The sequence below is a fragment of the Gallinula chloropus genome (assembly GCF_964237585.1).
Source record: "Gallinula chloropus genome assembly, chromosome: 8".
Taxonomy (NCBI): Eukaryota; Metazoa; Chordata; class Aves; order Gruiformes; family Rallidae; genus Gallinula; species Gallinula chloropus.
Window position 1 is genome coordinate 22,016,377 of NC_140093.1, and position 23,957 is coordinate 22,040,333.

At 43.0% G+C, this 23,957-nt stretch overlaps 1 protein-coding gene across 2 annotated transcripts in view; it reads right to left on the bottom strand.

Annotated features, from left to right (window-relative positions):
- The window catches only part of RSRC1 (arginine and serine rich coiled-coil 1), a gene marked incomplete at its 3' end in the record, with an annotated part of 150,754 nt that overhangs the window by 89,526 nt on the left and 37,271 nt on the right, over positions 1-23,957 (bottom strand). The window contains exon 4 of one of the 2 annotated variants that reach the window (XM_084267249.1): positions 23,627-23,797. The exons of the other annotated variant lie outside the window; for it this stretch is intronic. Within the exon in view, the coding sequence (XP_084123375.1) occupies positions 23,627-23,797 (171 nt within the window). The remainder of the gene's footprint in view (positions 1-23,626; positions 23,798-23,957) is intronic. 2 annotated transcript variants of the gene reach the window in all.

A 23,957-nucleotide genomic window follows, 5' to 3' on the forward strand; every position in this document is an offset into this window, starting at 1 on the left:
AGCCTCGGGTCTGTTACCCACAACCAACGCCAACAAGCATACTGCCAACACCCATCTCTCAGCATGTTTTACTTACTATTTTTTCACTAAAAAAGAAATGTGTTTTCCCTTAAACTCAGGCACCCATCTTGCCAGTCACTTCTTATGCTATTTGCACACCTGACAAAGGTTTCTCGTCATCTTTATAACCATAGAATGGTCTGGGTTGGAAGGGACCCCAAGGATCAGAGGGTTCCAACCCCCCTGCCACAGGCAGGGCCTTTATAACCCATCACCACAAGTCAGACAACTTCTTCCATAAACCCCTGGTGCAAACACTCCTTTACAGTGAGAGTTTCTTTAATGAGAAATCTAAAGTTACCAGCTTAGTTGCAGGGTCTGGGTTTGCTCTTTGCACTTCACAAGTTTCTTCAGAGGTTCTGAATAGACAGATTGTCTTATAATTAAAAAAACAAACCCCAACCAAAAACTACGTGCCTGTGTTTACATAGGATAAAAGAGTCATTTTTCGCTGCCCCTGCTTCCTGAAAATAAAGAATAGAAAAGAAAAACGAATTAAAAGTTCACCCACTTTGGAAGGTCCCTAAAAAAGCTCAAATTAATCGAAAGTGAGCAGAGGGACTTCAAACAGGAGGCCATGGCTTTAGGTAAGGCCCATTCGGCCCCAGAAACCCAGGAGATTTGGGATGTGTTTTCTTCTGGCCTGCAGCAGTACAATGCCCATACAAGTTAAAAATAAAGAATCCATTAAAAAAAACCAACCCAAACCCCAACCAGAACCTACCCCCCTGTTCCTTAAATCTGAATTTGGGATAAATAGCCATGATAAGCAGAGTAATTCAGCAGAAAGGTACAGGCTGGTTCCCGGCCTTCACAACCGATACATTTCCACGAAAGGCCAGGGTGACCCACCAGTCTGAGGCAACAGTCCAAGGTGACCCACCAGCCCAAGGACACGGACACTTTAAGGCAAAAGACCAAGAAAAAGGTAGTTGCACATTCCCGTTACTACCACCGATGTGTGCAGCACTCGGTCACCGCGGTGAAGTTCAGCCGAGACCCACAAAGTGCCACTTTACAGACACTCCGCCGCTTGCGACTGCATTTGATCCAATTTTAGCACACTAAAGCCTCGTGCTTTTTTAGGCATCACTGTTGGGAGGTATAAAAATCCCATTTGTAAATGCTTTTCCACCGCTCCTCTTTGTGGCCCTGCAGTTTGATTTTGTCACTTTAGTTTAATTCCTCTCCCTTCTTTCATCTGGCCTGCATTTCTCTCCTGAAGGAACGCGGGGGCACACAGAATATACTCTAAATGTTAAAATTATGTTTAAATGTCAGACAGGCACAGGTTTTCAGACCTGTAACAAGGTAAAAAATTTTCCTTCTCCTGAAAAAAACAAACCCACAGATCTACTTGATCTCAGAATATTTAGTTTCTATCATAGAATCACAGAATATCCTGAGCTGGAAGGGACCCATAAGGACCATCAAGTCTAACTCCTATCTCCTCAACTACTTCAGCTGCCACAGCTTGTAGTGTTTCTGGCCATAAGAGTCTTGAGTTTCAGGCTGGATTTCACAATTTCTAGTACAACTTAATATTCCAATAAATCTACCATGATAATTTTTAACTGGTGTGATCTGCAGCCTCCTCAGTATTCAAACACATCTTATCCTATGGGACTTGAGGACTTCTGTACATCTTTTCCAATAGTTTGAAGTTGATAAGTTATGGACAGCCTTACAAAGATGCTTTTATTTTAAGCAGAAGGCTCATAAATTCTTCTGAAAGACCGTTTTGTCAAAGCCCAGATGAATTCTGAAAACATATTTAATATGAAAAAGGTTTCTTTAAAGCCTGACTTTCGGCAAGGAAGAATGTTGTGTTTCTCCTAACAACTTCCACGTTGGGCTGGGTTGCAAGACAAATTTATCACATTTTAAAGGGGAGAGCTTACCTTATTCAAGCTTGATAGGCAATTAGCTCCTTCGCCACAAATAAAGGGAAAGAAATAATATTTCATCAAAATAGAAAAAGAAAAAAAAATCGATTGCAAATCTCAAAAATATCCGACCGAAGCCAAGCGTAATAGTGACAAAAATAACCTGAAAGTGCTTTAAAATTAATGGAAAAAACCAGCCCCAAATCAAAACCAGCTAATTGAAGCTCACAAAGATGATGATTTGGGAGAGGAGGAGATCGATGGAGCTCACTAAAGCGATCCCAGGGACAGCAGTCCCCACCTCAGCACCTTCCTGGTGAGCTATGCAAACAAACTCCCAAAGGCTGTGAAAGGACTTTAAATACATGTTACTAACAGGGATCAGAACTTGAAGGGTATCTTGATGATAATATTCCAGTATTCTGGAATAAAGTCTTCATAGTTGTCATAAAAACCCCAATAAAATATCACACTTGGATCTAGTCACCATGGATGTGCACCCAATACATCCACGTCACAATTACAGAGAACAAGTTAATTCTCTTAAATTTTAAGCCAAAGCTAAGAGTTCTCCTGATTCCAAGAGCAATAAACCCTCTGCTAGTTCAACAGCAGCACTGGACAACTAATACTAATAGGTCTGTATCTTGCTTATCTGTTATTGTTTTCTCCAGCATTTGTAATGGTCTCCAATGATATAAATTACAAGTTGTTATTAGTTGAGAACATTAATTGATGCTAAAATTGCTTTTGGTCTGGTGCTTTTTTACATTTCTCCTTCCCAGAAAGAAACTTCAGAAGCGACAGACATACCCATGTTGAAAACACTGACACCACCTAGAATTTGATGTCCAAAACATAAAGATGAAAGATTGAAACAAGACAAAATCTGCAAGTTCCAAGAGGTTACAATTTCTTGGTTTTTTTGTATATAAGTTCATATCATATAAAACCCCAGTAAATGGTGGAGTAATGAAGACTTCACAAAGGTTGAGTTGCACCAAAACTTCCTTAAGGCTTCTGTATTTATCAGAGAATCCCAGACTGCGTGAGGTTGGTGAGGACCTTGAAGTCCCACCCCTGCAGTGAGCAGGGCCACCTTTCACTAGATCAGGTCGCTCAGAGCCCCATCAAGCCTGGCCTTGAATGTCTCCAGGGATGAGGCCTCCACCACCTCTCTGGGCAACCTGTGCCAGTGATCCACCACCCTCAGAGTGAAGAACATCTCCATAATATCCAACCTAAATCTCCCCTTTTCTAGTTTAAAACCATCACCCCTCATCCTATCACTCCATGCCCTCTGGAACAGTTCATCCCCAGCTTTCTTAGAGGCACTATGCAGGTACTGCAAGGCCGCTACAGTTGTTGTATCTCCTGTTCCACCACATCCCATTGGTCTCATTTTACTCTCCAAAGCTCTCGCTTCCATTAACATGCTTTTAACCTTTTACTACCATGAAAGACTAACATCATCTATTTTAGTTGGCATTTATCATTCCCAGCACTGGTCAGACAATGTCTCTGGTGAAAACAGAGAGCAGGACTGGCTTTGCAAGACGGCACAAACTGCTGAGAAGAGGCCAAGTCTAGACCAGAGATCTTGCTAGGCCTTTAGTATTCTGGCATTCCTTCAATGAAATTGAAGTAATTAGTATTGCACACTACTGATTTACCACCAAGTGGACCAAAATTAGAAGAAAAGACAAAAATATAAGACATGTCTCGTTCTACAGCCAAGATTTCCCTCAAAGGTTGTTTTTCTAGTATGAAGCCAAGGGATTCCTGAAAAACTTAAGTACCATAAACATGGCAGGCTCCAAGGAAAGTTGGATCTTTAACAACCTGGAGCTTGAAGATTAAAACCAGCACTTCCTATTGTACCTGCAGAAAGGAGAGGCAAAATGAAACATTCTACCAAAAAACAACTTCTGAATGAATCAGCAGCTCGATCCTCAACCAGCAGCAGTATCTAGAGGATCCACAGACCACACACAGACCTGGAAATGGGGATGAGGAGGTTGACAGCTGAGCAAGCGCTTCTGGCAGAAAGAGTTTCTAAGCTGGAAAAAAAGAACCCCAGCACATATTCAAGTTACAAACCCGGCTAACAAATCATAGCCTCACATCGCAAAGCCTACTTGAAGTTCTCAGCAGACCTTTGGTCTTCTCTGGGGAAATGAGTTGGAGGTAAATGCCTATTAGTCCATAAAAGTTACCTTAATCCCTGTATTTTTAGCTGCCCCCATTTCACTTCACCTCAGTTAACATCACTGAGAACAGGACACCTGCTGAACCTACACAGACCTCCCTGGACAACCTTCACACGGACACATGACAATGGAAATGATCTGATCGTGCATCTTCTCCCACTACCTGGCTGCTCACAAAGAACTTCCTGACCCATTATGGTCTGGTGCTCTAAAACAAACCTTACTTCACACTGCTAATCTCTACAGCCCAGCAAGGCAGACGGTTCAGGATGGTAGCCCCAGAGTTAGTCCTCGTGGTAAATCCAGCTTTGTTGTTCCTGCAAAGGAAGAGCCGGCACTAGAGCGAGCCACAACTTCACTAGCAGAAAAAAGTGCCAGAATTAAGGATTTTTCTCTACTTTCTTACAATAGTGCTCACTCATGTTTGTGTTATTTCACCCTAAGAAATGTATTTAATGGCTTACTAATGTTAATTACAGTAACGTGAGCCCTTTGCTAATGCCAGATTGGATGGGGCCCTGGGCAGCCTTGTGTAGCTCCAGGCCTGGAGGTTGGTGGCCCTGCTTGTGGCAGGGGGTTGGAGCACTGTGATCCTTGGGGTCCCTTCCAACCCAGACCAGTCTATGATTCTATGACTACTTGAAGACTGTGGAAAAGAACTTTAGAGTCTAAAGAGACTGAAGTAAAAACAGAACAAATTCAGAATGCAGAATCCAGGCTGCACAGACAGATGGACTCATCCACAGAAACAGCATCATGATATTCCAGGGCAGGGATAGAGTATATTGGGTCTTTTCCTAGGTTTTTAGTTTTAGATTAAAGTTGTAATTGCAATAGACAAAATTACTACATCTTGCAATGAAGTGCCAGAAACCAGTGTCTCCAGAACTGAAGCTGGAACCGTTCCAAGCAAACACATTCACGTGACAGCGGTCAGGGCCGAGCAGCCTGTTACACAATGACACGGGATAAGCAGCCTACTTAACTTGCTGTCCAAGCAAGATACTGGAAAGCGATGTGAACATTTGCACATCATAATTCTCAGTCGTTTAAAACAGGTCTGGATGCTGTCCTAACAAGGGAAACAAACACTGTATATAACATTTTCTGGTCATTGTGGCTTTCAGTCAACAAGGTCAGGTTGCATTGGTTAGCATTTGCATGGGTAACTCCCACACCAGACCCAACAGCAGATAATGGAAGAAACTCAAGGATCAACTGAAGAAATTTAAAAATAAGGTTGAAAACTTTGTACCTCTGTGCAATAGAGGGGAAAATAGTTTCGTTAGCATGGGGGTTTTTTTGCCCAGCAGTGGAAAGAAACGGAGCATAATCAACATGTAGGGTAAACAAAACACATTTATATTATATATACGATGGGTGAAATTGTTTCAGTCATGGAGAAAAACCTGCAAACTCTGCCTGGTGCCTGAGATTTAAGATGGACTCTTTTTCTTGTACATCTCTAACTACACAAATTGCACGAGCCAATGGGAAAAATATCTGTAAAATGTCCAATCCTTGTACATATGATGTAGCCTAGCACCTATTTTTTGCCATACTACAGAATCACAAAAAAAAAATTGGTCGTCTTAAAGGTTTTGCCCCTTCTATGTCTGTCCCTTACGTCACTCATCACAACTACAGGAGCGAGAAAGGCTGAAATTAGCACTCTCTAGAGCATCTACACCCTTGCAGGATGTCAGCAGATGTGATTGTTGAATGACAAAAGTGCCAAGAAATATTTGAGAAGACTATAATAGCCCAGCACCAGGTAGAGTTATTTTTTTCTTAAGTGAAAATAAAGACCCCAAAGTCACAGCCAAGGGAATTCGCTATCTCTTGAATGTGGAATTGATCTGAATGCAATTACTTCACTCTTTTTAGCTCCATTTGACTTTGAACTAAACATCAATTAGTGCACAAAAGTAATACTGCAAGATCTGTTAACTCCACCACCGACTTTTCCATAACAGATCTAAAGTAAAGTTATTGGCCCTCGTTTAAATAGCTTTCAGCAATCACAAACATCACACAGGGAAGCTCAACTTCATTTTCTGATGGTCACTTAAACCCTTAATTCTCACGATAAAACTCCCTCCCCATCTTAGTTTTAAACCCCTTAAATTAGCAAACAAGACACCACATAATATATGCTGTAAGCATAGGTCTTCACTGAAAAGCTGGGACCTTCAAGTGCTTCAGCTGCGGTGCAAGCCATTGAGCCATGGCCAATATAAGCTAATTTGAATAATCAATATGACAACCTTATTTTTCTAATGCAAACAGGATTGATACAGTAAGGTGTCTCACTGCCACATCACAGTCATGGCCTCTTTTAACCCCTAATTAGATTTAGGCGATTATCCCTGCTCTTCCTTACAAGTGTACAGCCCGGATAAGAGATGACAAAAGCTATCTGCCACTTACTCAGCCTTTGCAGACTGCAGGTTATCCAGGGAGATACAGGGTAAGATCAGCAAACAATTGTTATTCATATCATCTACAGTTTTAAGATAGTCACAGTTTTCCATACATGCTAAGTGAGAATAGCCCAGAGCATTAGGTAAATGCAAAACGCTTAAGAACATCAGGGTTACACAGATGGAAAGTCAAGGTGATGTTAGGGAATTATGTTTAATTCAAACTGGTTATCACAAAGAAAACTCTCAAAGCAATGATTTTGCTTTTTCAGATGGGAAAATACTGAGGTTCCAGTAGATTTGAGTTCAGGGTTTGTGTGTAACACTGAGTATTTTACATGGCTATTTAAAAATGAAAATAAAATTTTAAAGAAAATCAAACTTAGAAGCAACAATCCCAATAGAATTACATAGCTAAACAAAGTACTACCAGACAGTGAAGATCTATTACAGAAATGTAATCACATTTCATTTACAAGAACTCTTATCTCCAGCACTTAAACATAAAATTTAAACAGTTTTCCATTTTATTGTACTCAGTATTTGAGCTAATAAGATATAAAAGTATAATCATGTTAGCAACATTTCTATTGCATTACATAAACACAGTGTGAGATTAAAGGCAGACCAGGAGAAAGGAGGCATGGGGTTGCATATGAAACTAAACACTTCATTTCTCCTGGCAGAAATAAACATCACTGGTATCCTGTGTGAAAACCACCAGGCTGAAATTAGATCAGATGGTCACAAAATGTGTATTCCCCATACAGACTGTTTTAAAAAGGGGATTTCCATATATACTACCCATAGGTAACAGGTTTATAGTGTGCTTTCACAACCGATGGAGAGAGATTTCCCTCCACAATCACAGAACTGGAAGGATGTTTGGCCAAGTCAGGTGCAACCTGCTCAAGACTGGAGCAAGACTTTGGGAATTTTTAGAAGGACATTTGGGTAGCACTCTGAAAAGTCCTGAAAAGTGACTAATTTATTTTTTTTTAATATATTTTATCTGCTGTGATTTAACACCCCTAACAGGCAACGCTCCATACTGAAGACAGACTGCAATACAATCTCTACAATGCTTCTTTGGGTTTCCCTTCCCATTGAGGAATCGCTACAGCTCTTCCCAGTGTCCTGCTCCTCCCACACATGAGTCAGAAGCCATAGGGCACCGTCTTCTCCTCACTCACCCCACCAAGAAGCTACCCTGGTCTCAAATCAGCTGAACATCACGAGGACCTCTTTTACCACACAATATCCATCCTGGCTTTCCATCTGTGTGCTAAGGCTTTTTACTCAGTACTTCTATTTACAGCCATGTCTTTAACGATCTGTGAGGGTTTTAACTCATTTTTCATAGTAAAACTTCCCACATACAGTCACCTCGAAACCGTAGTACTTCATGGTTATGCAGATACTAAGGACACGTGGTTCCTCACAGTGCAGGACCCTCCCTACGCTCCCTGACATCCCTCTTGCTCTGCAAGAGAAACAAGAAGTTTAACAGCTTGGGAAAATGCAAAGTCATATCTGATTGTCGAAACTTCTTTACAAATAAGACTACAAAGCTCTACATGCTTGCCTAAAAACAACCATCCAAATAAAGGTGTGGAGATAGATTAGCAATAAATAAAGATAATGGTTAGTTTTCTACTCAGGTTATTTGAACTTGTGAGAAAATCTGTTTAAGGAGAATCTTGGTTTAACTTAATTCCATAAAATCCTCATCTAACTGCAGACAAATTCCATATTGCACTCTCTATGAATGGTTTCCATGGGCTGGATAAAAACAGTTGATGCAAATGGTTTGGTACTGAGAAAACAGCACAAGAAGTAGCTCCTGTCCCCTCTTAACTGTTTTTGGAGTTTCTCATTAGAGTGCTTTGCCTTTTTCATAAAAAAATAATTTTAAAATGCTCTAATTCAGCATCTTTTCCCCATGCTGATACGATTACACAAGTGTGGGGTGTTCTGTACCCAAAGGCACAGCACCAAAGAGGGAGAGAGAGCAAGAAAATCATCCCTTGTAACAGGACTGGTCACGGCAGAAATTCCTCCAGTCCCACCAACACCCCATGAGCCCAATGAACCTTCCAGCTTGGAGGTGCAAAGTCCACTGCTCCCAGCAGTCCCTGGCTCCCAACAGTCCATGGCTCCCAGCAGCCTGTGAGTCCCAACAGCCCATAGCACATCTCCTGCTCACCCCAGGGGGTTTGGGTTTCATTCTATGGGTTCAAACTTCTGGGTTGCTTCCCCAGGCACCTCGCTGCACCTGGTAGTAAACACACTTCCTGGTTTTAGGAGCCCACACCACCTGCACCCACTCAGGCAAAGGACCCCAGGCACACTAATTCCCAGCATCTTCCCACATCACAACTGCTCCGTGCAATTCCATTCCAAATCCCTACAAACCTGAGTCATGGTGGAAGAGTGATAAGCTTGAGACAAGCAAGGCTTCCTGGAGGTGGGGACACGGAGCCACAAGGGACAGCACATACGGTGATGGTTCCTACCAACAGGGAATTGGCACTTTTCACCTTTTTTGATAGTTTTCAGGGGCTGATTGAACGTAATTTCAATACATGCCACCTCTAAAAATGTCTTGTCAGCAGTGGAGGCCAACTTTGAACTGAATAAACCCATCATCTCCAGAAAAGTTCACAAATCCACACAGTGCTGCCTCTATTCCGTGGGAAGCAGCGTAGATGTATGACTCCAGCTTAATTCTTAGCTGAAGAGCTCAATTCATGGTTACAGTTTAGTGATAATTTTATGCTAAATTTATGAAAATCTAGGAAATTTTGTCAGAAGAAAATTTCTCTCTCCTAAGGAAGGTGAGAAGCACCACCTCACAGTGCCTTAGGAAGTAAGAGGACTTAGACAACCAGGAGTTTCCATCATTTGGAACAGATTACCAAGACAGCACAGAGTCAAATTTTCAAACAATAATAACCATGAATATATAAAACCTCAAGCATTTAACATCTAGATGCAAATATCTAACACCAATTCACTGAGTTATCATAGCCTGAATGCTTAAAAAAAACCCAAAACCCACAAAAATAGGATATTTACTAAAATAGAAAAAGAAACAAATTATTTCTAGACAGCCAAGAAGATAAGTAGGATGGAGCCCAGAGCATCCTGTTACCTGCATTGTTTTCTGCTTCCCTTCCTCTCTGTATCACAGGCAAAGCAGGCAGGCAGAGAGAGCTTTGCTGCAGCAAGAGGAGCTGCAGCACATCAGCCCAGCTGTGTGTGGATGGAACAGGAAAATCAACTCAGGAGAACCAGTGGGAAGAGAAACAACAGGTGAAAGTTCCTCACAGACTGCAAGATGGAACATCTGACATTGTGCTTCCAGGGTCAGGTTGGGTTGGGTGGGTGTGTTTTAATTTATCAATTGTGCTTTAATCTGCATTTTATTAAAAATAAGGAACCAAATCTCTGACGTTTGCAGTTACCATCAGCACAGCTACTTCACCAGTGGAGAGATCCCTTATGCAACCTTCCAAGTGAAAGGAAACAGCCCCCCAGCACCTTGGGGCCCAAAGCTTGGTTGTTTAGCTTTTTTTGGTTTTTTTTTTTAGAAAAATTGGTGAATTCTCATCTTTTGTCCTCCTCTACACAGAATACACCTCAACCCTTTAAATAAGATTTCACTATATATAAACCCCTACCCTCTTTTCCATCTCCATGCTCCTGAATTGCAGAGGACCTGCCAGAAATTACCTCCCAGGAGAAGCTAATCTGAAATTTGACTGAGATTGTGCAGTATGAAGCTTTTTAAACACTATTAACATGGTCAGGGAATAAAGAGGTCTGGCTTATTTAGGAATTGTGCTATGAAAGCAAATAAATAAGGCCCATGGGCAGGTGAGGCTGGGCAATGGGCTGACAGCTCAGTACAAATCCAGAGTCTTGCTGTGAAGAGTATCAATGAGGTGCTTCCACTGACAATCACTCAGATTCTCCCCAAGCCAGTTGCTGTTAGTGGGAGATCCAAATACTGCTCGTGGTTGGCAGCCTCTTACTGCCAAAATTTGATGATGAAATTAAAATAATTGTTAAAAATATATTAAAAAAGCCCAGGTGGCCTCTTTTTCTGTACTAGCTCAGGGCTGGGTGAGGCAGCAGACACGCATAAACCCTGGTTCACTACAGCCCCTCAGTGCCCATCCCATGGATTCATGGAGCTTCCCAAGGCACTGGTCACCTTCTGTCCCCTCTCTGGGGGCTCAGAGTAAATTACCCTCCCCTTACACAGCTACCCAGAGAGGAGAGAATTCTTGTGCACATGCAAAAGAGGAACCAGAAAAGGAAAAAAGGAGATGGCGGAGACAGACTTAGGAAGCCTTTCCACTCCTCCTGCCCCCACAGAGGTATGCAGCAATCCCCATCACACTCTGCTGAACAGTGTCCCATAAATCCAGTCCCTGTGTTCCTCTAAAATTTTTCAAAGGGCAGAGCAATGCCCACCTGAACAGAACCAATGGGAAACCCCCTTTTCCCTCTTTGACACAGCATGATCCCATTAAGCAGCCTCAAAAGATTCTGATCAGAGCAGTGAAGTCAGACATTCCTGATCAATCCCTTAATCCATTTGGAGAGAATGGACTGATCTTGCTTTTTCCAGGGGAAAAAAAAAGGAAGTCATTCCCAGTATAATTTGCCATTAAATGGGCTGCATCTTACAAGGGCTTCAGCAGCAGGAAGCAGAGGAGCAGCAAGTCACAATCCAGGAGAACATCAGCGCTTCTAACAGGCTTCATCTGGGCCTTCCCACTGCTACCCTGAAGTCACTCACATTTGTCAGGCTTGACCTTCGTGGATCTTTAAAGATGCTGCTTTGAACAGTATAAATAATGTAAAAATTGCTGCCTGAAGTAGAAATTATTCCCATAGTTTTCCTCCAGAAAGACTTACGTTTATTAGGTTACCACGACGTGTGGAAAAAGAAAAAGATGATGCTGAAGTATTGTTGTCACAAGAAAAGGTGGTAGAGATGCTACACCCTACATGTTGGCAGACTGTGCTGCAGAACTGAAGATGTTGTACTCCAAGATTGGATCAAAGAACACATGCAATCCACTAAGTTCTTGACTCTCATATGGGAATCGGACTCAAAATCCAGCTCAAAATGGAAGACTTGGTTTGGGCACTCTCCTCCAGGGAAGGCCTGAGCACCTTCAATGGCAAATTCCTCTGATGAAATGGTACTGAAGTAGAAACTCACACTCTGCTTGCTTCCTGAGCAGTGCTCAAGTAAAGCTATGCAATGGCAATCACCCCACCAGCCCTGGATCTCACAGTCACCCACCAAGGACAGGTCGCTGATGGCATCTGCTGTAATATATGTCAGCAGCAAGGTAGCTCATGGCATGGCCTTAACTGCAAAGGATCAGAACCTCTTGATGCTTTAGTCTTGTCCCTCCTCAAGTAGCTGCTTCTTAAAAGTAATCTCCTACAGCAGCAGACAGATAGCAACAGGGAATGAAACTGAGGGACCCAAATGTTTGGGTGCAAAGAAATAACGTCTTTCAAATGGGTTTGTACTGACCAAGACATGACCCTAACCCTGAGGTCTCCTTAGTACCACAAACTTCACATCCAACAGGCCACGAGCTCCTCCTCAAACACCTCTAACTACAACATTTGTGTCTCTGCAGATTCACCTGTGGGGTTGGTCTATATTTTACTGGGTACCAGTGGATAAAACTACAGTAACAAAAAAGACAAGAGAGATCTCCTCATCTGTGCACCCAGCATGGGGATACAAGGGGACAAGGAAGGGGAAGGGACTACTGCTGCCAAGTGTGAGCATCTTGCCCAGCGCAGAATAAAGAGACACCAAAGACGAAACCAGAGCCTAGAGGTAAATCTACCCCCTCTCTCCAGCTTCTTAAATGTGGGTAACAGGCCTATGTCAACATCTACAACAGGTTTGGCTTCTGTCATTTTAGGAAGCAATTCTTAAGTCATGCAAATAATTTCTTTTCATATCTTTATTAAAGAATTTCTTTACCAAAACCTGCTACTACATTAAAATCCCCACATTCTTTTACTTCAGTCAACAATTTCAGTCACTTTAAGTTCCTTATATTCTTTTCTAATTCCCAACAACAACAGAAAGCTCCAAAATTAGACCAGCATCAGAAATTCTTCCTTCAAAGACATTCCTCCTTCCCTTCCCAGCCAAAAGAACAAAAGGTTTTATAATGTCCATAGCAGGTAAGTTCCATTCCAGATAAAACACTCTTCAGGCCAAAAAAACAATCCCAAAACCCAAACCCACAAGGTGAAACAGAGAGATTTTAATATTTTAAGATGAAATAACCTGTTTCTTAACAACAATGAGTCTTCCAGGTGGGTTTTTTTTTTTACTTGCCTGCTGTTTGCTTGCTCAGAGGAAACAAGGCTGGCTGGGTTTGGTTGGGTTCTTACCTAAACGACTGCTAGGGACTCCTCTGCTTTAGTTCCACGACAGCAAAGCGGTGGGTACATGGCGAGGTGATTACTGTATCTCTGCAGCTCAGTGTCTGCAGGGTGTCTGAATGCCACTCTTAACTACTTAAACCCAGTAAAGAGATTACAGCTCACACTAACTGGATTTTCACAGCTCCGTATCGTTCCGTTTGGATTCCTCACGCAGGGATTAAGAGAGGCCGTTAAAACAATAGTCAGCTGCTCTCAAAGTGCAAGGTGTCTTGGTAAAAACAAAAATCAATGTAGGACTACAGGTTTACACCCAGAGCGTGTGTGTGTTTGTATACACAGGCAAAGGAAATGCTGTTTGGGGAAAAATATTCCACATTTAAGGACTTATTCCATTAGAAAACCCACGATAATGCAAATTATATAGTTATGAAAGGACAATCGTGGTGGCTGGCAGTTTTAAGGACCAGATAGTTGTGAAAATTTTAAACAGCTTAAAAGAATGTGTGTCTTTGAAGATACAGCCTTCAAATGCATTCCAAACCCTGTTTCTGTAAATAGGGAGAAATATAATTCCCTCAGCATCGTACGTGAATTGAGCAGGGAAGCCAATTTAATGAGCATCTCTGATAGCCTGAACTTGAACACAGAGATGTTTATTTTTGCACTTAGTAGGAAAAGGACTTAGTGAATGAAAAGGAAACGGTGAATCCGGGGGTAAAACCTATTTACTATGGGGGTAAAACCTATTTACTTCCTGGGCTTGGTGGTTCTCTGACATCTGGGGTGCATCAATAGGAGTGTGGCCAGCAGGTCACAGGAGGTGATCTCCCCCTCTACTCTGCCCTGGTCAGGCCCCACCTGGAGTGTTGTGTCCAGTTCTGGGCTTGCTGGGATGAAAAAGCCAGTGATCTCCTGGAGAGAGTCCAGAGGAGGCTACAGAGATGATGAAGGGCCTGGAGCATCTCCCCTGTGAGGAAAGGCTGAGTGAGCTGGGGCTGTTCAGCCTGGAGAGAAGCAGCCTGAAAGGGGATCTTATTAATTATTAGAAATACCTCGAGTGTGGGACACAGGTGAAATGGCCAGCCTCTTCTCAGCCCAAATAAAATATGAAAGTTTAGGAATTTTTTCTTAAAAGGTGAAGAATATGGATCTCTGCTCTGCTATAAGCTCTAAAATAAGCACAGATCACATCTCCTTCTGCTCTTGCAGCTCTGTAGTGTGGTGGAATAAAATCACATCAATTTGTAGGCCTTCAAGAAGTGAAGGTACACAAAATTATCCTTTAGAGCAGTAAATATGTAAGATTTGAGGAAGAATTAATATAAAGACCACAACATTTTAATTATTCCTTCTCAGTGAGATGACTCAGAGTCCTACAAGGGCCTGCAAGCCCTTCTGGAAGCAAAGAATCAAAAGTGCAATCCTTTGACCTTACACTGCAGAGGGGATTCATTACGACCTGCAGCTCATGAGGTGGTGTCATGGTGTAATGTCCAAGGACTGGAGGAAGTAGCAGGGGAGGAGTAAAGCAGGAATCTGAAATAATGTACTCATGCTTCACAATTGCCAAATCTTATTTAACTGTACTTGGAGAATGCTGGCTAAGAAAAGGGGGGGGAAAGTGCCAAAGTAATTTGCTTTTGTTTCTTTAGGAAGAAATGGAAATATTTTCCATATAGTCAAATCTCTAGTTCAAAATAACAAAATAATCAGCTGCAGAAGGTTTCCCTGCCATAAGCTATATTGTACTCCACGTTTCTACATTTTGAGTCTTTCTGGAATTAAGAGAGATAAATGTTTTAAACCAGAATGGTCTGAATCCCACATGCTGGCCAGCTGGGTTTACTTAGTGTTTGATCATCCCAGAATTCTGCTACGCTTCCATTTTAATTATGTTTTCAATTCTTCTTTTCATGAATGTTTATGATATAAAACAACACAAATAGGAACTAGTGATTGTTCTTACAGGGATACTCTGTTCTAGGGGGAAGCATCACGGTACATCAGCCTCACGTAGGATTTGCTGATGCTCAGCTACAGAAAGCGTTGAGTATCTTCTGAGATGATTTCTAACGACAAATCCAACATGACATTTCAGATTTAGAGGTTATAAATACCATAAATTATTCTTAATAATCACAAGAATTACTCATTATTTAATTCTAAGTGTATTACTTCATTAGGGATACACAACAGATGGTTCAGGACGAGGTGAGCTACCAAGGAGCCACATTTACTCAGCCTTTTTCTTCCCCGAGTTCCTCCCTTCTAAACTCAGTATTTCTCAAGTTCAAGCCAGGCATAGTGGTCAGACTATTCAAACAAGGTTAGATTTTCCCTTATTGACAGCACTCCCTTACAACCCTCCTGCCTACAGCTTATTTCAAAGCAATTTCCATACAAGCTGTGGTAAGACATCCCCACTTCCCATCGGGAATCTGTAGCGCCAGCAGACCATGGAGCCACAAGAGAAGGGCAGAAGGATCATAAGAGAAGATACAGAGGAATGTGAATATGGGTTAAAACAAGTGGGACTGCTCTGGAGAGGGGAAAAAAGGGTAACAGAGGATAGAAAGGTAAAAGTAGAAAAATAAATAGATGTCACTTTGTTTAGCTGTTGTTTCTGAACAACCAACTCCCTTGCCGTGACACTACACCTTAAAGATGCCCAGGCCATAGGATGTCAAAAGAAATCGGCTGGCAAAGATACCCTGGGGCAGATAAAGGGGTTCAACTTGTCCTAAAATTTTAGAAGCTTATTATCTGCTATTCATCAGCAGAGGGGTGGCAGCAGGGACAGGGAGGGGATTGTCCCTTTCCACTCCGCCCTTGTGAGGCCCCAGCTGGAGTCCTGTGTCCAGAGCTGGGGGCCCAATACAGGAAAGATGTGGAACTGTTGGAGAGGGGTCAGAGGAGCCACGGAGATGATCAGAGGGCTGGAGCAGCTCCCCTACAGAGGGGAGGCAGAGGGAGCTGCGCTGGTTCAGCCTGGGGAAGAGAAGGCTGTGGGGGGACCTCATTGCAGCCTCCCAGTCCCTGAAGGGAGCAGAGAAACAGGAGGGGAATCAGCTTGTTAAAAGGGTAAATAATGGCAGGACAAGGGGGATGGATTAAAGCTAAAGGAAGGAAGGTGTAAATTCGATATTAGAGGGAAGATTTTTACAGAGAGAGTGGTGAGGGGCTGGAACAGGCTGCCCAGAGAGGGGGTGGGTGCCCCATCCCTGGGGGTGTTCAAGGCCAGGTTGGATGGGGCCCTGGGCAACCTTGTGTAGCTCCAGGCCTGGAGGTTGGTGTCCCTGCCTGCGGCAGGGGGTTGGAGCTCTGTGATCCTTGGGGTCCCTTCCAACCCAGACCAGGCTGGGATTCTATAATTCTTCAAGGAGCTACTGAGATAAATTACTCTAACTAGGAAGTACTATCAGGCACCTTCAAACTTCATTAGAAGAACCTCGCAGCGGCGGGACCGTGGCTGTTGTAGAGTCCTCATGATTTAGTCCAGATCCCAAAAATAAAAACATTGGGATTAAGGGAAGATTTTTTCCCCCCTCTGACAAAAGAACAAAGCAAATTCTGCTATAAGCACTCAAACTGTTTTCCAACGCAGGACTGAGGGAGCTTGGTTTCAGCATTGGAACGGCATTTGTTAATTTTAAACAGATTTTAAAGAAGTTCTACAATTTCTCTACAAATTACTGTGTTTAACATGGGCGTATGGCCACAGAGTCTACTGTTCTTCAACTGGGCATCTGCCTGGTGAATTCCTCTGCAGGGGAGGGTCTGCCCTAATTTTGTCATAAGCACCTACTCTGCGATGCAACAACAGAAGTGCAATCAAGGTTGAAACATGGCACGCAAGATTTCAACCCAGAAACAATCCTTCCCTATTATCTTCTGAATCAAAATCTACCAGAAGAACTGTGAGGGGTTTAGATTTGAACTTTTAAACTGCAAAATAAACACACCAAACTTTCACTATAATGCCCTAATAAGCCTCTTTAAAGTAAGCTCTAAATACAAAGCAAATAATTAAAACCATGAATTAGAGATGGGAGCAGGGCAAATTAAACCAGCCTTGTAGCAGCCTGAACATCAATTCCTATTTGCAGGTTTCTGCTATTCAATAAATGTATTTTGCCATGTAAGATTGTAAAGAAAAGGTCTTCAAGTGACACAACCACTCTTGGTGTGACAAAACCCCATTTGTAAACGAACAGAGATGATAGAACACAAATACCTCAGGCCAACAACTATGGAGATGATGATTTGGAACCAGAATGAGCATAATTGAACCTAATTAACACCAACATTTGACAGAGTTTGAGAGCCACCTCTTGTCACCGTGGGCAGCACGGAGAGAGATGAAACCATAAACACAAGTTGACTTCTTGCTAAATCATCGCTGTTTGGTGTGTCCTGCTGGTAAACTTCTTTAAATGTAGATTCCAGGCATCTCCCCCTTTCTCCTAGTTATGGGAAGGGGGTAAATCCTCTGGTATCAGGCTGGGAACAGTTTGGTTTACAATAGAAGTGCTTCAAAACAAAAATACAACACCAGAAGAATGAAGTGTTCCTTAAATACAAGTGATCAATCATGTCTTACTCTAAAGTAGTGTGTTATCAATATCATACCTTATCTCTTTGTCAATAAAACAAGGTTTATACTGCAAAAAGTACCCTAACAATTCCTAACTTGCTCATCAAATGGTCTTAAACACACAAGTTTATGTTCATATCACAGAATCACAGAATCATAGGGGTTGGAAAGGATCTCCAGAGCCCATTGGGTCCAACCCCCTGCCAAAGCAGGGTCCCCAGGACAGGTCACACAGGTCGGTGTCCAGATGGGGCTGGAATCTCTCCAGAGAAGGAGACTCCACACCCCCTGGGCAGCCTGTCCCAGGGCTCCCTCACCAGGAAGAAGTTCTTCCCCAGATTGGTGGGGAACTTCCTGTGCTCCAACTTGAGGCCATCACCAGTTGTCCTATCTCCACAGAGCATTGAAAAGGGGCTGGCCATGTCCCCCTGCATCCCATACTTAAGATATTGATAAGCATTAATAAGGTCCCCCCTTAGTCTTCTTTTCTCCAGTCTGAACAGCTCCAGCTCACTCAGCCTTTCCTCACAGGGGAGATGCTCCAGGCCCTTAATCACCTGAAGCTATTTAAAAAACACACTGCATTAGTCCCTGCCATGAACTCAGCTTTTAATTTACAATTATTGCATCACTGTGGAACCAGAATAAACCCTTGATAAAACCAAGCAGAATCAAACTGAAAAAAAAACCCAAACCCAACCCCATTCCTGTGAGCAGCCAAAGCAAAGTTCCTCAGAACAAACAACAATTTGAAGAGGTAGTTACTTGCTTATCCAAAGCCAAGCATTTCACAGCTCTTCAGTGTCAGGCACAACCGAAACGTGCTGGAGGTATCTCTCCCTCCAATCAAACATTTACCCTTCGCCACTGGTGAAAGGCAACAAGATCTCTTTACAACATCTCGTCTTTTTCAATAAATTTTGCATGAAAACATGTTACCCAAGCACAAAGTTGCCTGCTGTCACGCTGGAAGTATGATAAATGTTTAATGAAAACAACACCACACAGCTTGGTGTCAGACAACAGCTATCACACAGCCCTGCTTTGATCTGAGCAGACACTTAAAAGGAGTTCTGAGCCTGCTCTGCACCACAGAACTCTATAACCTATATGCAAATAGGAGAAAATTACCATAAACGACTTCCTACTGCACCGAGGTAAGGAGAGAAAATGAAGTATGGCAAGCTCCAGGAGGGTCTGGCTGCTGGCAAACTGGGAGAAGCCCAATACTACCAGTTTACTCCCAGTGCCTTCTGCTGCGCGTCGTGAAGCTCCTCGACCGGCATTTCTCACCCAAGCATCAGCCACCATAACTGCTGGGAAGCTGCCAGGGCCCAGCACAGCAGATGCATCTCCGTGAGCACGTCGGTTTCACACCGCAGAGAGAGGTCCCGTGGGCAGAGGGACCTTAGCAAATCATAGAATCCCAGACTGGTCTGGGTTGGAAGGGACCCCAAGGATCACAGAGCTCCAACCCCCTGCCACAGGCAGGGACACCAACCTCCACGCCTGGAGCTACACAAGTTTGTCCAGGGCCCCATCCAACCTGCCCTTGAACACCCCCAGGGATGGGGCACCCACCCCTTCTCTGGGCAGCCCCTCCCAGCCCCAGGACTCCAGCTGGGGCCTCATGAGGGCAGAGAAGAGAGGGACAGTACCCTCCCTGTCCCTGCTGCCACCCCTCTGCTGATGGAAATCCTTAAGAGACCTGACATACAGGATTAAAAGGAGAAACAAAGTCTATATTTGAAACCCAAACTCTTCAGCTCTCCAGCGTCCATCAAAGCATTTAAGAAGCTGTGATTCCATTAATGTAAAAGCGTATTGATAGCCTGATTAACCATCAGAAATTAAAACAGTGGTTGGGTTTGATTAATGGCACAACATTGCCTTCTTTTCCTAACAGCTGATAAGCTGCTCTTGATTTATCCCATTAAAAATTGTCAGAAGCACTTTAAAAGGTAATCCAAAATTCCACAACTAAGAAAGCCAGGGTGAAACCCATAACTCCAGTAAGGTATTTAAACCTAACACCTTTTTTATAGTTTTCCTTCCCCCACATTCAACAATGATCCCCAATGCCAAAGAATTTGCATGTTTTTGAGCTAATCAAGACTATAAAAATCAAAATTCAACAGCATGCATGGGCAGGTCAGTGAAGACATGTACACCAAGTTGTTTTAAAAGTGAATTTTAAAAAAGTATAAATTAAAGATTAATGTAATGCTTTGATTAGCAAGAAAATATGTGGGGGAAATATAGTGATACAATTACACATTTAAATAAGTCACTGCTAGAAACACTTCACAGTTGAAGACTCTGGCACCTCAAGATCACTAGTGTGCATAAGCTGATAGTCTAAACATGGGATTTGGGAATGAAGAACTCAACAGCTCTTGCAGGAGCTCACAAGCCACAAAGCACAATCAGCAGGTCCACTCTGGAGAATGCCACTCAGGGAGGGCAATTCATGATTTCACAGAACTATGTACTGTTGTGCTTAGAAATGCTAAAAATAGATGTACTCCCCCAATTTATCGCCACCTTAGAAGAATACACGCTAGGAACAGTTACTTATACACTTGAAGTACTACAGGGAAGATCTTAATGCCCTATATATAAAGGTAAAACTGCATGACTAGTTTGCCTGTCAAACTGCCTCACATGTAAAAAACCCACCTGGCAATCCACAGTGACCTTTAAAAACGCACTGGGCAACCTTGTGTAGCTCCAGGACTGGAGGTTGGTGTCCCTGCCTGTGGCAGGTGGTTGGAGCTCTGTGATCCTTGGGGTCCCCTCCAACCCAGACCATTCTATGATTCTATGATTTCTAATAAATACATTCCAGACATTAATTTAAACCAAAAACTAGATCTGGCCCTTGATGCGCCACGTGGTGCCTGTAAGGATCTGTTCCAGATAGAGAGGTTGACAGAGTATTTTCTCCTCTGCAGATCCCCTGCTGTCAGAGTCTCTAGCAAGGCTCTGGAGAATAATGTTACTTTCAGTGTTGATCCTGACAGCAGATCTAGAAATTCACTCCCTGGGAGAATGATCTACAACTGATCCCTCAGACTGCATATCCAAGAGTACACCCGATGGTCATTTTCTGTGTCCAGTTAGACTTTCTTCCTCACACTTCAGAGAGGGGAAAAAAAACCCAGCACCATCACTGCAGGATGTCTGACAGTCTCCTTCTCTGGAGAGATTCCAGCCTCATCTGGACATCAACCTGTTCAGCTTGTCCTAGGGACCCTGCTTTGGCAGGGGGTTGGACCCCATGGGTTCTGGAGGTTCCTTCCAACCCCTACAGCTCTGTGATGCTGTGATTATATCAGTTGGGTGAGCAGTGAAGTTCTAGTGAAGTTCCAGCCAAGGCAGCAAACCCTGGTGCTGCAGAACACATCACCTGTCTCTAATCCCAGACCCACAAAAGAACACTTGACACAACTATAAGACAAAAAAAATCTTAAATTGTACCATATACCCTCAAAAAACATCAGCAAAACAAACATGCTACCTGTTGCTGACCACAGCCAACTACAAAAGGCTCAGCAGCTACTGGAAAACAAAAAGTTCTGTCTTGGTGCTTCCCTCAGAATCGAGCACCAAGACAGAATAGATGAACAATTGTATGTCCCTGCTGCTGCAGAAACCAAAGAGGAGATAAATAATGCCTGAAGCAACAGACTTCTACAGGCACAGGTCCCCTCGGTCCATGTACCATCCTCCTGCCTACACATCTATGAAATAGGGACACATGAGCTTCCTTGGCCACAGATGTCTTTTCCTTTCCACACTTTTCACCCCAGCAGAAAATAAATACAGGCACAAGTGACACAGAGGAAGCAAGCTGAGAGCTTGGGAGGCCGGGGAAGCCTCATACACACATGCAACTGTAAAACATCGATCTTGGCTTCATTCTCCAGGAGCACACATGAGGCAACAAGAAACTACACTGCCTCTTTGTTCCTACACACCTGCATTTTAGGCAGACTCCAGGTTCCCAATTCACACTGTGCAGAAGCTGCAGAAAGCAGTTGCCTCAAAGAGCTCTGTCCTCTCTCTGTGTACTCAAGCACGCTGCTCTGCAAAGCCTTTCCCAGCCAATAACACGCTGCTGATACAGTCTCCATCTTCAGAATGACAAATCACTGCAAAGGGAAGGAGCTTCTCAGATCCGTATTCTGTGTACAGACAGACTTTGATCACTGCTTGATTAAACCGAAAAACACGCTGTCCCCCCTCAGAAAAGTTTATGAAGAGCAGATTATATCAACACCAGCACAGGTAGGTTTCATTTTGTAGTCTAATAATGCTCCCAGTAAGAAACGGCTCTGCAAAGCCTACCACTCAGTACCTGAGCTCAGGGAGGAATGGACTGATGTCACAAACTGTTTCTATTCTCAATCTGTACTCTTTGTCCTGACTACCTTGGAATTGACCCAAACAGGGCATTTTGTTTTCAAATTTAGTGTAAGCGATTTTCTAAGTTATCAAAATATAAAGGTCAATTGCTCCTTCCCAAAACCCATCCCGGCACTTCTGGGCTCTTCCTATAGCTCTCCCATATTGATCCTCACAATAAAAGGACACAGCATCAGGCAGTGTGCTCACAGAGCACTGCTATATACTCCAACATGATTTAAGATGTGCTTCCTCACAAAGTCCAGGAAAGCTCTCACACACTCCATGGCATGTGCTCAGTATGGATCCTTTCCCTACTTTTCTAAAAACCAAACCAGACACCAATTTTGGCTGGACCATGGAGGCTTCTCCTCACATCTTCCACAAGTATCAGAAGGTATTTGAACTTCAGGCAAATGGGTAGAAAAAAGGCATCTTGATTATGACTTATCACAGACTCACAGAGCTGTAGGGGTTGGGAGGGACCTCCAGAGCTCATCAGGTCCAACCCCCTGTCAAAGCAGGGTCCCTAGGACAGGTCACACAGGTCGGTGTCCAGACGGGGCTGGAATCTCTCCAGAGAAGGAGGCTATCAGACATCCTGCAAAGATCTCCAAGATTGTGAATGCTACTGATTGCTGAAAGCATCTGCAGCAAGCACTGACAAATACTCCACATCACTGAGAAAAATAAGGAAAGCATCCCTTAAAATGAGTAGAAGCCCCCACTCCCAACGTTCCCAGCAGCCCAAGTTACGTACTGCACATAATCGATGCTATAACCACGTAGATGATGATACCTCAGAGGCTAAAGAACTAGTATCATCGAGTCATAGAACTAGGGAGGAAATTGTGAGATGCCTCCACGACCACTGGTGGAGGATGCTACTTGAGAAATTCCCCTTCAGAGCTCTGGTGGGAGCCCAACAAAGAGAATTCATCAAGTGACACACTAGCGTCTTCCTTTCTGAAACCAACCACATCAACGGGGAAAGACAAGGAGCACAGTACAGGCTGCAGGAGATGAAGGTGTATAAAGCAGAGGTAATTACAGAAATTGCCTCTTCTGAAATCTGTACAAACCAGGATCACCATCCCACGTGGTTCCAAGCAGAAACGAGGTTGACAGCAGGTTTTGAGAGGCAGTCCATCGTTTACCCACAGTTAGTGCTTCTCCTGAAACCATACTTCAACCCACAAACACAGCCCAATAGGAATTTCTGACATTGGTGTGAACACCAAAACCCATCTTTTCATAGGAAGCAGTCTTCACACTTTCCAATATTCCTTATTTTTAACTTAAATTGTGGTTACTGTGCATCGGGAAGACATTTATATTAACCAACTGAAGAAAACTATGTCACATATTTGCAAAATCAAGGTGTGGGGGGAAAAGAATTGTAAATTAAACCATCATTTAGTTGGAAATGTCACATTCCAGAATTTTACAACACTAAGAATCACAGTCTTCAAAGATTTCAAATCATTTCTGCTTAGTTTACACAAAGCACTACGTTTTATATAAAATATATAACAAAAAAGAAGGTAAAACACCACAAAGTTGTTCCTTGTTCATCACAGACAGAGGGTTTGTCATTGCACTTACCCATGCTTCGTGCCACAAATCTCCTTCTCTTTTCCTTTGCCTTTCTCTCTTATTTTCTCTTTCTCTCTGCCTTTACGCCGCTCTCTCTCCCGAGACCCGCTATGGGTTCTCCTATGACTGGATCTTTCACTACTTCGACTACAAGAACGTTGGCGGGGTCTTGATCGTGATCTACACAAAATCCATAGTATTCAAATTTAGAAAAAAAAAAAAGACATTTTTTTCCCCCACAGTGACCATATTTAATCTGACTATGTTAAACACATTTGCAAATCACGACGAGATTTCATACTCGGAAACAAAAAGCTGCCAATTTATCCAAAGAAAAGTG